The following is a 12445-nucleotide window of genomic DNA, read 5'->3' on the forward strand; positions in this document are numbered from 1 at the left end:
AGGATTGTGCTGCATACGTCCAAAGAGGGATAACTGTTTTGTATTAGAAATGATACACCCGTAGATATAGCCATTTAGTTATAATTATTAATCTGAGAACGCTGTCAGTCAAGAGTTAAAATGCTTGTTGCGTAACATTGTATCTAAACAGAAAAAAAATATGATTTACAGATGTTCTTAGCCGAACATCAATGTCTCATTGACGTTAATTTTCAATAACACCTAGAGTTCTTCATTGGGGGGGGTGGGTAGAGCTCTCGGCTAGCACGCTGTTGGCCCAGCGTTCGACTCTCCGACCGGCCAATGAAGAATTAGAGGAATTTACTTCTGGTGATAGAAATTCATTTCTCGTCATAATGTGGTTCGGATTCCACAATAAGCTGTAGGTCCCGTTGCTAGTTAACCAATTGGTTCTTAGCCACATAAAATAAATCTTATCCTTCGGGCCAGCCCTAGGAGGGCTGTTAATCAGCTCAGTGGTCTGGTTTAAACTAAGGTATAAATAACTTTTTCAGTAACATCTGAAATCTTGCAATGAAGTGTGTCAGTCACAGACAACCCTCCTCCTTTATCCGAGGCAAGGATTGGTGCAAATAGATAAATTCCGATGGCAGGGTCAAGGTCAAAAAGAAGGTACTTTCTTTTTTTTCGGTGTTCATTCACGTGCGGGCGAGAGGAAGACCTCTCTTAGATTTCTTAAAGAGAAATTTCCTGCTTCAAATTGAATCTTCTTCCAGGAAAGGTTCTGGCATTGTGAACCGACACATTGTTGCACCTGTAGATAAGATGACAGGAAATAACATTGCACAGTAAATTCAAAATTGCAAAAGGACTCTATATTTGTTCCTGGGGCATGACTTACATTTTACTGAAATACTTTAAAATGGACTGGTTTATTTTTGATGTTAGAAACAAAATATGCATAGGAGGAAGTAGTTAGTAAAAATAACACTTTTCTCTTCTTTTTTTTTCAGGAAAGCTTGTCCGTGAATGGTAAACAAAGAGAGGGCCACTCATCAGCCGTGACCTTTGCTAAATTCAAGTGACGTCATTTTTAACCCCATCTCTCACGCGTGAATAATCCCCTGTCAAAGACATCTTTCGAGAATCTATTCAACGCCATTCACGAACCAGTGAAGTCTGGAGTTTGATTCCATGGCAGATAAGTGCACGAAGTGACTCCAATCGAACTCATAAGGACAACTTGTCTATGTGATCTCAGACACTGCCTTTGATTCAAGTGCACATCGCAAGGACACACCAAAATGTGTTGTGAACACGTTTCAATCAACCCCTCGTGAGCGGCTCCCTGGGAAATGAGACTGTTCCAGTGAGAAAACACCCAGATGGAAAGAGGTCTAGAACTCGTCACTTCCGCGAGAAAAATGGAGTGAGACACATACGAAGCGAGAGATCAGGTCGAGATACATTTCCGAGTTTGTCATGGGGGAAGAGTCTCTCCACTGGCACCTGAGATGGATGCTGCTTCTGTTGGCCTTCGCACTTACAGCCAGACGCGGTGAGTACCTCTTGGCGCTGCTCTTCGTGTAGGCGTTGTGTACAGATCCGTTTTATGTATTTATGTATTTTGTTCGCTTGTGCAAACAGGCAAACACTTATACATATGTATGACTGTGCGCAGAGCACTGTACTGAGTGTGTGTTAATTAGATGGCATTGTTATTATCACTGTCAGTCTTAATTTTTGGGTGAATTTAAAGATGTCATTTAGTTTTGTATCTATGTTCCAGAAAGTCTTGCAGATAGACGTAAGTATGAACAAGTTCTTAGTGTATTATGTTTGTCCTTGGTCTTTGGTCTAAGTACGACTATGAAGTACGTATGTGTGTACGTAGGTACTATGTACATTTATACAAACAGACATGCAGACTTGCAGATGTACATAAGTAAGCAAATGGGTAAACTGTACTTTGTGTTTGCGTATTAGTTGGTATCATTACTATCATTATCCATGATAATTGTAATAGCCCTGATATTACTGTGCCTGTGCCTGTAGTATGGTAAGGACATTTAAGTAAAATTCTGTTTCTATGAAGACTTTAGGCAAAAGCTTTTTCATTTGAACGGCGCGTGGACCCTTCATGGGTCTAGCGTTCCAGTTACATTAGTTTCACATAAATATATCATTTTAACTTTGATTTGTAAAAAAAAAATGTGAACTGGTTATCCATGATGACTTTAGGTTTAATTTCGCGTACATGGTAAGCCCTAAGTATTCCTAATGACAAATAAAATGGAAGAACCAGAAGTTAGATGACTCCAGTATACTTTGGCAGATAGCTTCGAGACATCTCGTCTCCTCTCCTGTCTTTATAACTTGTGGTGGTATTACTATCATTGGAAGTTTGCCAGTGACTTTTTGACAACCTCATTAGAAGTTTGGTGGAACTGTCCTGAGTATACATAGCAAACATCGTTTCATTTTTTTTCTTTTTTCTTTCTTATTCTGATTTTGTAACTTGTTATTCGTTTATTCAGAAATACGTTAGGAAATGTTATAACCTCTTTTTAACTGCTTGGCACAAAGAGAACAAGTCACCCTGTCTCTCACAGTGGTTTTTTTATGTATTAGTATTGTTATCTTTTAAATGTGGCACGCAGAAAAGGCCACACATGTGCTAAATAAAACAAAATTCCTTATATGTACAGTATAATATATATATAAACGGAACCATGTTAAGTTTAGTGATCTGCTACAAAAGGATACTTATATAAAGTAATAAAAACCAAAGGAAAATATCTAAATATAAAGAGCATTTCAAAAGAACCAGAGAAAAATTGAGGTAAATTGCAAGGAACTTTGGAAACTGCCCATGGCCAAATGGGGATTGTTCATAGGCTTATTACAGATGTAATTTTAATGGCTGGTCAGCCTCAGCTTCATTGAGATGACTGCAGAGTAAATGCTGGTCAAGTGTACCTGTCTTTAGGGCTTGAGATTACGTTTCCTTTCCGGGTGCTGGGATGAGTAGGGATATTACCCTCTTTCCCGTTTCAAGATTAATAAATAAATCAAGTGGAATTTTTTTATATTCATTTGTCGTAAAATTAATTGCCTCTTTGAAAAAGAGAAAGCTAAAATCCCTTTTCATGTCGAATTCCAGTGTGTGACAAGATGCCTTAGCATCATTTTCAATCACGTTTGTAGAGCAAAAACACTTGATGTTATTTCCCGCTTGGAACCATACTTTAGTCCCAATTTATTGGCAATGCATAGATTAATCGAGACACCGACCTCACCTTAAGGCAGACATACCTGTTGATAGTAGGTGCAGTAAATTACCAAAAATCCAAGTAGCCTCCGTAACCGCTTAGAAATAACTAGACAAGCGCTGACCATTAATACATGAATGAGGCCAGTGGCTTCGCCAGTGGAATTTAAGAGATAGAAACTCATCATTTTTCAGCAGGTTATCTAAGACGACGTTATATATACATTATGCAAATAAAGCGATGTACAGACCGCCACTGTTCAGTGCTATGCATGTCAGAACTTCCGGATACGTGTATACTTTTCATTCAGGCATAGATTGTACGGAATACACACAGACTTACATACGAACGAACACCCTCTCACATCCAGGTCCAATGCAAGGTCAAGGACGCTTGAATGGTGCTGAAAAGGCTCTTCAGAGCTGGATATGAAAAATTTAATGCAATTCCGCTCAAGACCTTGGCTCTCGTACCCGGAAAGGGAGCGTTATAGTGGAGCAATAATAACACGTCTTAGATACAGTCACGGTCGACTTCCCACGGATATTTGGGGTGTCTCCACGCGAGCCTCTTTATGAATGTACGCCATAACATTGTGGCGTAACTGTTATGCACTCGTAGTGAGCATATTACAAGACGCGATGCCTGATTTCCCGTCATTTGCACAGATAGAAGGAACTACATTAGATGGTTACTGTTTCTGAATCTGTACAGTGTTAATTGTTTCACTGTTTTGTTAAGAAATATTAATTTCGTCTTACGTAACTCCTTGGATATCAAGCATAAGAAACTGTGGTCAGGATGAATCTACTAGCAGTGGCTTGCGTGTTCATATATTTAATTCCGTATTTACAAAGTATTATGTTGTTAATAAATCTTAAATTTATATATGTACACATTCATATACATAAAGTTTTTCTATTAAGTGGTTGCTTCAGAAGGCACTTCCTCCCTGGTTCTTTGCAAGCATATAGGGATGAAGTTCTAGACTCATAACTATTCCCCAGCCTGATTGAGATGCACCACAGTTAATTGAATACCAGGTGCACAATTCACTCTTCAGGCGTTCAGGAAAAAAAAAACAGTGGGTTAAACGGAATGCACCAAAGTATTTTCACCTCGATCTGGATGAATCCGAACCTCCTGCTGGTAAGGCTAGCGTCCTAACCACTATGATATGAGAATTATATAGTTATACACACACACACACACACACACATATATATATATATATATATATATATATATATATATATATATATATATATATATATATATATATTATATAGATATATATACACATATATGTGTGTATACGTATATATATATAGATATATATACACATATATGTGTGTGAGAGAGAGAGAGAGAGAGAAAGAGAGATGTGGGGGGAGGGTGAGTCCCTCGCCCCAAAGACTATTTCAGGCAAAGCTTTATAGTTTCGAGTTGTGAACACGGCCAAAGGTTAGCGAATTAAGTCGGGTGAATCTACAACTGTCAGAATTATTTATCATTGCATGAGGAATCTCTCATGACCAACTGACAGCCTGGCTATCTATTTTCAGTGAGTCGCGTAGGAGTGGCTATTCATAAAGGCTGTAGTCGCTCTGAATGCTTTTCTTTTGACCTGGCCGTCATTCTTGTTATTTCAGCGTTATCTGACATCTGAAATGATTTCGCGGAGTGGAGGCTTTTCACGTCAGTGAAGCTTGCGTAAAATTGAATGTCTTCTTTTCTCCCAGATATATCAGGTGCTTTCCGCAACGATTGTACGTTATCTTTGTTACCTCGATCAATAACCAAGTCTCTTTTTATTTAAGAGTCTAATCAGAAATTTTGTTCGTTAATCTGTCTTCAAATCAGTGGTCAGGGCCTCTGGATCAGGCCAAATTCAGTCTTTTTCCTATACAATGAATAATTAATAAAGCTATTTCTGTACTGGATATTTTTTTGGGAAGAAAAGATTGTTTCTGTGTTACTTGTAAGGTATTGGTAGTTATGAGATACTCAGTGGGAAAATTTCCAGAAAATATTCTCAATCAGGAAAGCAGTGGATGGTAGAAATTGCCCATTTGTGTAACAAAAGGTCTGTTGGTAATTTTTGCGTAGACGATGCAGAGGAGGCGGCTTGTACAATAGCTAACATATACTAGAACGCAAATGACCAAACGAGCATGAGAAGACCTGTAGATCAAAAAGTATGAAGTGTCCCGCTTACTTCTACAACATCATCTTTTTGGTTTTCTGTAAAATAAAACTATTGAGATGGCTTTGTCTGTCCGTCCGCACTTTTCTGTCCGCCCTCAGATCTTAAAAATTACTGAGGCTAGAGGGCTGCAAATTGGTATGTTGATCATCCACCCTCCAATCATCAAACATACCAAAATGCAGCCATCTAGCCTTAGTAGTTCTTATTTTATTTTAGGTTAAAGTTAGCCATGATCGTGCGTCTGGCACCGCCATAGGTGCCAACAGCCCAGGCCACAACCGGGCCATGGCTGAAAGTTTCATGGGCCGCGGCTGAGAGTTTCATGGGCCGCGGCTAAGAGTTTCATGGGCCGCGGCTGAGAGTTTCATACAGCATTACACGCTGTACAGAAAACTCGATTTTGCCGAAGAAACTCTGGCGCATTTTTTACTTGTTTATTTATGTCACGTCTTTCATTATAATTTTGGAAATGGAAATTTACGTCGTCTTTTGGGTCGTTTGCTATGTAACTTCTGCGAAACTCAAAAATTCTGAAAGGTTTTGAGTTAGCTGAAGGGAAACGATGTCTGAGAAATAATGTCTTCACTCTGTCTCCCGTTCTCTCTTTCTCTCACGCATATATGAACTTTCTCAACGAGTTGGCTGAAGGGAGACGACATATGAGAAATAATGTCCTCACTCTGTCTCGTTTTTGTCTCATTTTTCAACTTTCATCAACGTTTTTGTAGTAATTCTCTTCTAATAATGATTTTGGACTGTCGCAGTTACCACCTACACGACCATTGCTGCTGCTACTTCTATTATGATTATTATTATTATTATTATTATTATTATTATTATTATTATTATTATTATTATTATTATTATTATTATTATTATTATTCTGAAGATGAACCCTATTCATATGGAGCAAGACCACAGGGGTCATTGACTAAATTCAAATAAAGTTTCTCATTAGAAAATAAGAGATGGTAAATGGAAACACAGAAACAAGAGATCTCATTATTAAACGGGAAAAATAAATTAACAAACTAATAAACAGATAAAAATGTCTTAAAATTCAAGAAGACTAGCATTAGGATAGTGATGTATTGCATCTTCTCTTAAACTTTCGAAGTTCCAGTTGCACATCCTCAGGGAGACTGTTCCACAGTCCAGCCGTATGGGGAATAAAGGACCTCTGGAACTGAGAAGTTCGACAGCGAGGCACATTTACTGCATGTTGGCGCTACCGTTCGGCGAATCTGGTTGCTCTCGGCAGATAAAGGGGATCAGGAATCAATTGAGAATGCGAATGATCTCTGTTGAAATACAACTTATGAAAAATTGACAAACAAGAGACCATCCGTCGATGGTCCAAGTCATAACTGTTAGCATCAGAAAACAGAAACCTACCACCACGAACGACCCTATATAAAAGAGATAAATCTCTGGCTAGTTGAAAGATATCTATTATATGTTTATTATTTACACATATTTTATTGTGCCGTTAATAACTGTAGGGCCTGCTGTCACCCGTTTCCTGATAATGATTGAAGGATTAAATGTCGTTGTCACCGATTTACCTCATCTGAAATCATCATGCTTGTTTCTCGATTTCTTCATTTATTTTCTTCAGGATTAAATTATGATATATCTGTCTATCGATCTACCTGTTTATATATATACATATACAAATATATATACATATATACACAGACATATATTTATATACATAATATATATACACACACAAATGCATATATATATATATATATATATATATATATATATATATATATATATATATATATATATATATATATATATATTTATATTTATATTTATATTTATATTTATATATATACACACATACATAATATATAAATGTGTGTATAAGATATAAACAGACATACAGATTCCGTATAAGGTGTTATTAATTCGCAGTTGCGTTCAGGATTTATGGCTATGCATTTCCCACAGGGCATGGAACGTACGTAGCGCAAATGAACATTTCTGAAACATTCAGATATGTTAAAAAAAAAAAAAGTCATATGAAATAGCATATGCTATTGCTCGCAGTTCTCGGAATTGCCCGGCCAATTCTACGGTTTTGTATTTCACGTTTCCTCTCCTCTTGCTCAACGATGTTCCTCTGTAGAATTCGGTTTTTGCCTACCCAACATTATCACGTGAATTTATTCGTCAAGATTGTGTTTTTTTCCTAGAATGGTAATATCTCTCTCTCTCTCTCTCTCTCTCTCTCTCTCTCTCTCTCTCTCTCTCTCTCTCTCTCTCTCTCTCTCTCTCAACATTCTGATCTCTTCCCGTTACATTGCAACTCCTAATTTCCCACCTTGTCAGTGTAGCTCTTCCTGTGTACATTTCCTTGTTTCTGAAACGAAATAATCACCCACATTTCCATCCGTAGAAAGCGAGCTACAATACTATAAGGACGGTGGGCGTCATTTTCAGCAATGACGAGAGTATTGTCGGGAAACTATTGTCATTTTAACAATATGGGCACATGATGGGATGAAATGAACAATTTTGGTAGGAGCAGAAGCGCACAGACACACACTCACGCACACATGCACACACACAAATAGTATAAAAGGAGAAAAGCCAGCTTTGACAGCGGTCCATATAGTACTACTGTATGCAAAAATGCCGGGATGCATTGAACAGTTGTGGTAGGACCAGAAGCAGCAAGAAAGAAAAGAAAAAGAGGAAGAAGGAAAAGCAAAAGAAGAGAGTAAAACGGGGCCTGTGACTAGTTTTATCAGAAGATTTACGAGCAGACTCAGTATCATCGGGTGGGCGTTTTTAGTCGCTGAAACTGTTGCAGAACTTGAAGCCGATTGATTAGCAATAGGCCAAACAAAATATGTCTTCACGTAGAGATGAGGCTCAGTCGACTGAATGGTGAAACAATGTGGCGTTCCGATAGGGAAGGTCAACGACTCCAACGTACGTAGGAAAGAGAGCTCCAGTTGCAGTCGAAGGGAACAGCATGGGAGCGAAAAATATCCATGTATGATTATCAATTGCACTTCTGAGTGGGAGTGAGATCCCGAATGGAAAACGGGAAGAGCCGCCCGTCAAGCAGGCAGTAGGAGAATTGTTAAAGGAAGCAGGAAAGGTGATTACGTGCAAGCAAAGCAGCGGCGGTCAGGGAGAGAGGTTATGGCAGATGACGTGAAAGAGTAGTGAGGAACGATGACCGAGGACTTTGATGACGAGCTGCAAGCAAATGGAGGAAAGGACGTCAATAGCAGCAGCACCAGCAGCAGCAGGCGTAGTGGAAGGGAAACCTAGAGGCAGGAGGAGGAAAGAGGACGAAGAGTAAGGTGAGGAGGAGGAGGAGGAGGAGGAAGAGGAGCAAGAGGAGGAGGAGGAGGAGGAGGAGGAGGTAGAAGTAGTCATCCCTATTCCAAAATGCAGTGTTCACTTGAGTGCCTTGGAGAGAGAGAGAGAGAGAGAGAGAGAGAGAGAGAGAGAGAGAGAGAGAGAGAGTGAGAAAGAGAGAGAGGTGGGGGTTGAAATTGTAGTAGTACGACGAGGGCAGAGGAGGAGGAGGAGGAGGTGGAGGAGAAGAGGAGGAGGAGGAGAAATAAAGAGAAAAAGAATTCTTCTATGTATCCATCTTCGCTTACGCTGCGAATACAACCGATAAATGGAGGCTGTCGCCGTCGTCGTTAAGCCGTAAATGAAACATCCGTTATCGTAGAAAGAAAGAAAAAGAGAAGAGGGGGAAAAAGGGGGCTCATTTAAATGTTTTAATATTTATCTCTGGAAACCATTCTATTTTACATGGAGGGCAGCGTTAAGCGGCCATTGGGAGAGGGAGGGGAAGGGGGAGTGGCCCTGGAACAGAGGTGGGAGGGGTTGGGGGAGGGGGAGGAGGAAAACCTTTAAAGGTGATGGTGCCTTGAAGCTGTCCACTGCTGGCTACTGCTGTGACCGTGTAGATATGATGATGTGGATGTGTTGAATGGTAGATGATGATGATGATGATGGTGGTGGTGGTGGTATGGTGTTATGGTGGTCGAGGTGGTGATGACGAGAGCTACGCGCAGGAGGGAGGATCATCATTAATGTTATTATCGTCATCACCGTACTTCTGTCCTCTACACGATGATGGACAGGAATAGGCGATGCACAATTGCACATGCATTGGGTTGGTCATTGGGTTTTTCGTTGTTGAGATCTATGTTCTTAAAATATTCAAATGGTCTTTAATGTACTGGTACAGATAAAAATGTTCAAAGAAGCTTTTATTAATCAAATTATTATTTCATTTGAAGCATAAGCGGTCATACTTCATTTGGTTATGGTCGAGCTTCTATGACGACGATGATGGTGATGATGGAAAGAGAGAGAGAGAGAGAGAGAGAGAGAGAGAGAGAGAGAGAGAGAGAGAGAGGTGTTTGATGTCGGCTACGACAAATTTGCCCGTGCAGTGATGGAAATGGCACTGAAACGAAAGTTGCTGATGATCACGTTGCCTTTTAGTGTAGACATTAAGATGCCCTAGACTCATGCACTGTCTTTTCAGCGGGATTCGTAGGTGATAGGATAATACACCAATAAACGCTGATAAAACTTCCATTCTGCCTCAGGCGAGACGCGTGGCCATGTTTGTAATGAAACCTCCTGCATGATTCAGGTCCCGATCTTCACGGAGGCAATAAGAAAGTATTGTGTGTGTCTAGATAACGCTATCATGAAGGCTTTTGTCTCTGGCACTGGATGGGAGGGGTGTTAGGAATTTTTCTTCTTTGCTATGCCGTTGTGACTACCATCTTTATATTTATGAATTTCATCAATGCCAAAATATCGCAGAACTGCATTTACCTTCATCATAACTACCTTGGTAGATGCATCCATCTGCTTGCAGAAGGTCTGCTTAAACCAACCACTGTACGTCTGCAAATTCTACTACTTTTACTACCATTACTACACCCATCATCTCTTGCAGTCTACAATAACTACGTTATTGAACCCTCAAGCGGAGCTTCTACGGAGGCGTGTTGTAAAAGCAGGTCATTATTTCGAGAAATCAGCCTTTGAATTTCGTTCCGGTGACAAGCAGTCGAAATCATGTCAGCATAGTTCCACTTGGGCGAGTGAAACCTGAAATCGTCGGGCGTCCGAGGGGCATATATTAGGACAAATGGAACCGTGCAGTCCTTGAGCTTCAGGCATCCATAAAAGAGGGTAGATTGCGCTTGTGCATAAGGGCTTGCGTGCACATCTCTCCCTCTCTCTCTCTCTCTCTCTCTCTCTCTCTCTCTCTCTCTCTCTCTCTCTCTCTCTCCTTCCTACTCACACACATACACACGCCGGCACGTATTTGTGCTGGAAAGCCAAAAATACTGTGAGCATAACTGAGATTTAGCAGATACGTATATTTTAGCTTAAAACTTAGTGTTCATTGCTGGTAGAGGGAGTGATATGCATGCGTACGTGCATATACATGGTCAGTATACATGAAAAAATATTCGTACATGTACAGATTCAAGCACATAGATGTAAGTTATTGTAATGCAGCTACATGTATAAATAAGGTTCCATAAACAGCTGTAGACAAGCAAATGTGAAAGAGGCTAAAGAATACACACATCTCCCAGGCCTCGATATTAATGCTCAAATTCCCATAGAAGATCATCACGCTCAATATGAGAGTGTTTTGACAAACATATTCCTACGTGTGGGTGAGAGGCTTGTTGGTTGTTTATACATCGTTTAATAAAAAAAGTCCATAAATAGTTAAGCATATCTCTGAATGTCCGTGTTGCAGGAGCACCATTTCATCACTTGAAATCACAATCGGGAGAATCTTCCTCCCTGACACGAGAACGGCGTTCCACTTGCAACCAGAACGTCTCCTGGACAGTAGCAGGGAACACCATTTATCACATTACTTGGATTTTCGGTGATATATAATCTGCAGTGGCTGGGAGCGAATCTTAGTTCTTGGGTGCATATGCGTTTGTTTGTGTTTGCACAACGTATTTTGACAGGAACAAGCAACAGAGACACTCAGTGTAAGCAAGGGGTTACGTAGAGACGCGAGCAGAATTGAGCGTTTAGTCTGGATTACGTAATAGATAGCGAGCAGGAAAGGATATTCGCAAATGTACTGCGATGAAGCATCGTAGGCAAACAACTCCCTTTACTTAGTTATATCGCGTCCTATGGCTTTGAAGTAGAGTACCATGCGCATTTTCCATTTAGCAATTAAGCTTTAGCAGTGTCTCCGTTACGAAGTGATGTGTCCAGAGTAGAGACCACGTTAATGGGAAGCTTTTAGGAAGCGCCTCTCTAGTACAGCGCTGAAAATGACTTGTTTTGTTTTCCTCATGATTGTAACTATCATTCCAGATATCTGTAAAACTAATGGATGTTTATTTTTAAATAGAGTGGGGTTCAGTCGACTTTGAGGATTTTCCGAAAAAAGATCCAAACTTAAAAGTAGGAAACATAAAGTTATAGTGATGTCTGCCTTTATTTTGTAATAAATATTCCAATATTATTTTTTAAACGTTGGTAAAGCTAAAAACAGCTGTTGTAGTCGAAGAAGTAAATTGAAAATTGGGATTTTGTTTTATACCCAATGCTACAGTTGATGGAAATTGACTGAATAGTTTATACCATGGCAACTTCGGTCTAATCCTTGACTAAAAACGTAGTGACCTAGGCATAAGTAGGAGTTTTCATTTCAGCTGTTTCATTTGAAAATTTACTCCGTAAAAGAAGACGTTTTTACTTGGGATATTTCGATGAACAACCGTTTTATTCACTAATCTTTCTTCATTTTCTTTGCTATTTATACTCTCTCTCTCTCTCTCTCTCTCTCTCTCTCTCTCTCTCTCTCTCTCTATATTCACATGCACAACACACATACATATATATATATATATATATGTATATAATATGCACACACATATATATATATATGTACACAAACGTGTATATATATATATATATATATATATATATATATATATATATATATATA

At 39.4% G+C, this 12445-nt stretch overlaps 1 protein-coding gene across 1 annotated transcript in view; it reads left to right on the plus strand.

Annotated features, from left to right (window-relative positions):
* Positions 1-12445, plus strand: part of Dscam4 (Down syndrome cell adhesion molecule 4) — a 215175-nt gene that overhangs the window by 47438 nt on the left and 155292 nt on the right. The window contains exon 2 of the mRNA XM_067115984.1: positions 975-1519. Coding sequence (XP_066972085.1) covers positions 1444-1519 — 76 coding nt within the window. The 5' untranslated portion in view covers positions 975-1443. The remainder of the gene's footprint in view (positions 1-974; positions 1520-12445) is intronic.

This window comes from Macrobrachium rosenbergii, chromosome 14 (assembly GCF_040412425.1).
Source record: "Macrobrachium rosenbergii isolate ZJJX-2024 chromosome 14, ASM4041242v1, whole genome shotgun sequence".
NCBI classification, from domain to species: domain Eukaryota; kingdom Metazoa; phylum Arthropoda; class Malacostraca; order Decapoda; family Palaemonidae; genus Macrobrachium; species Macrobrachium rosenbergii.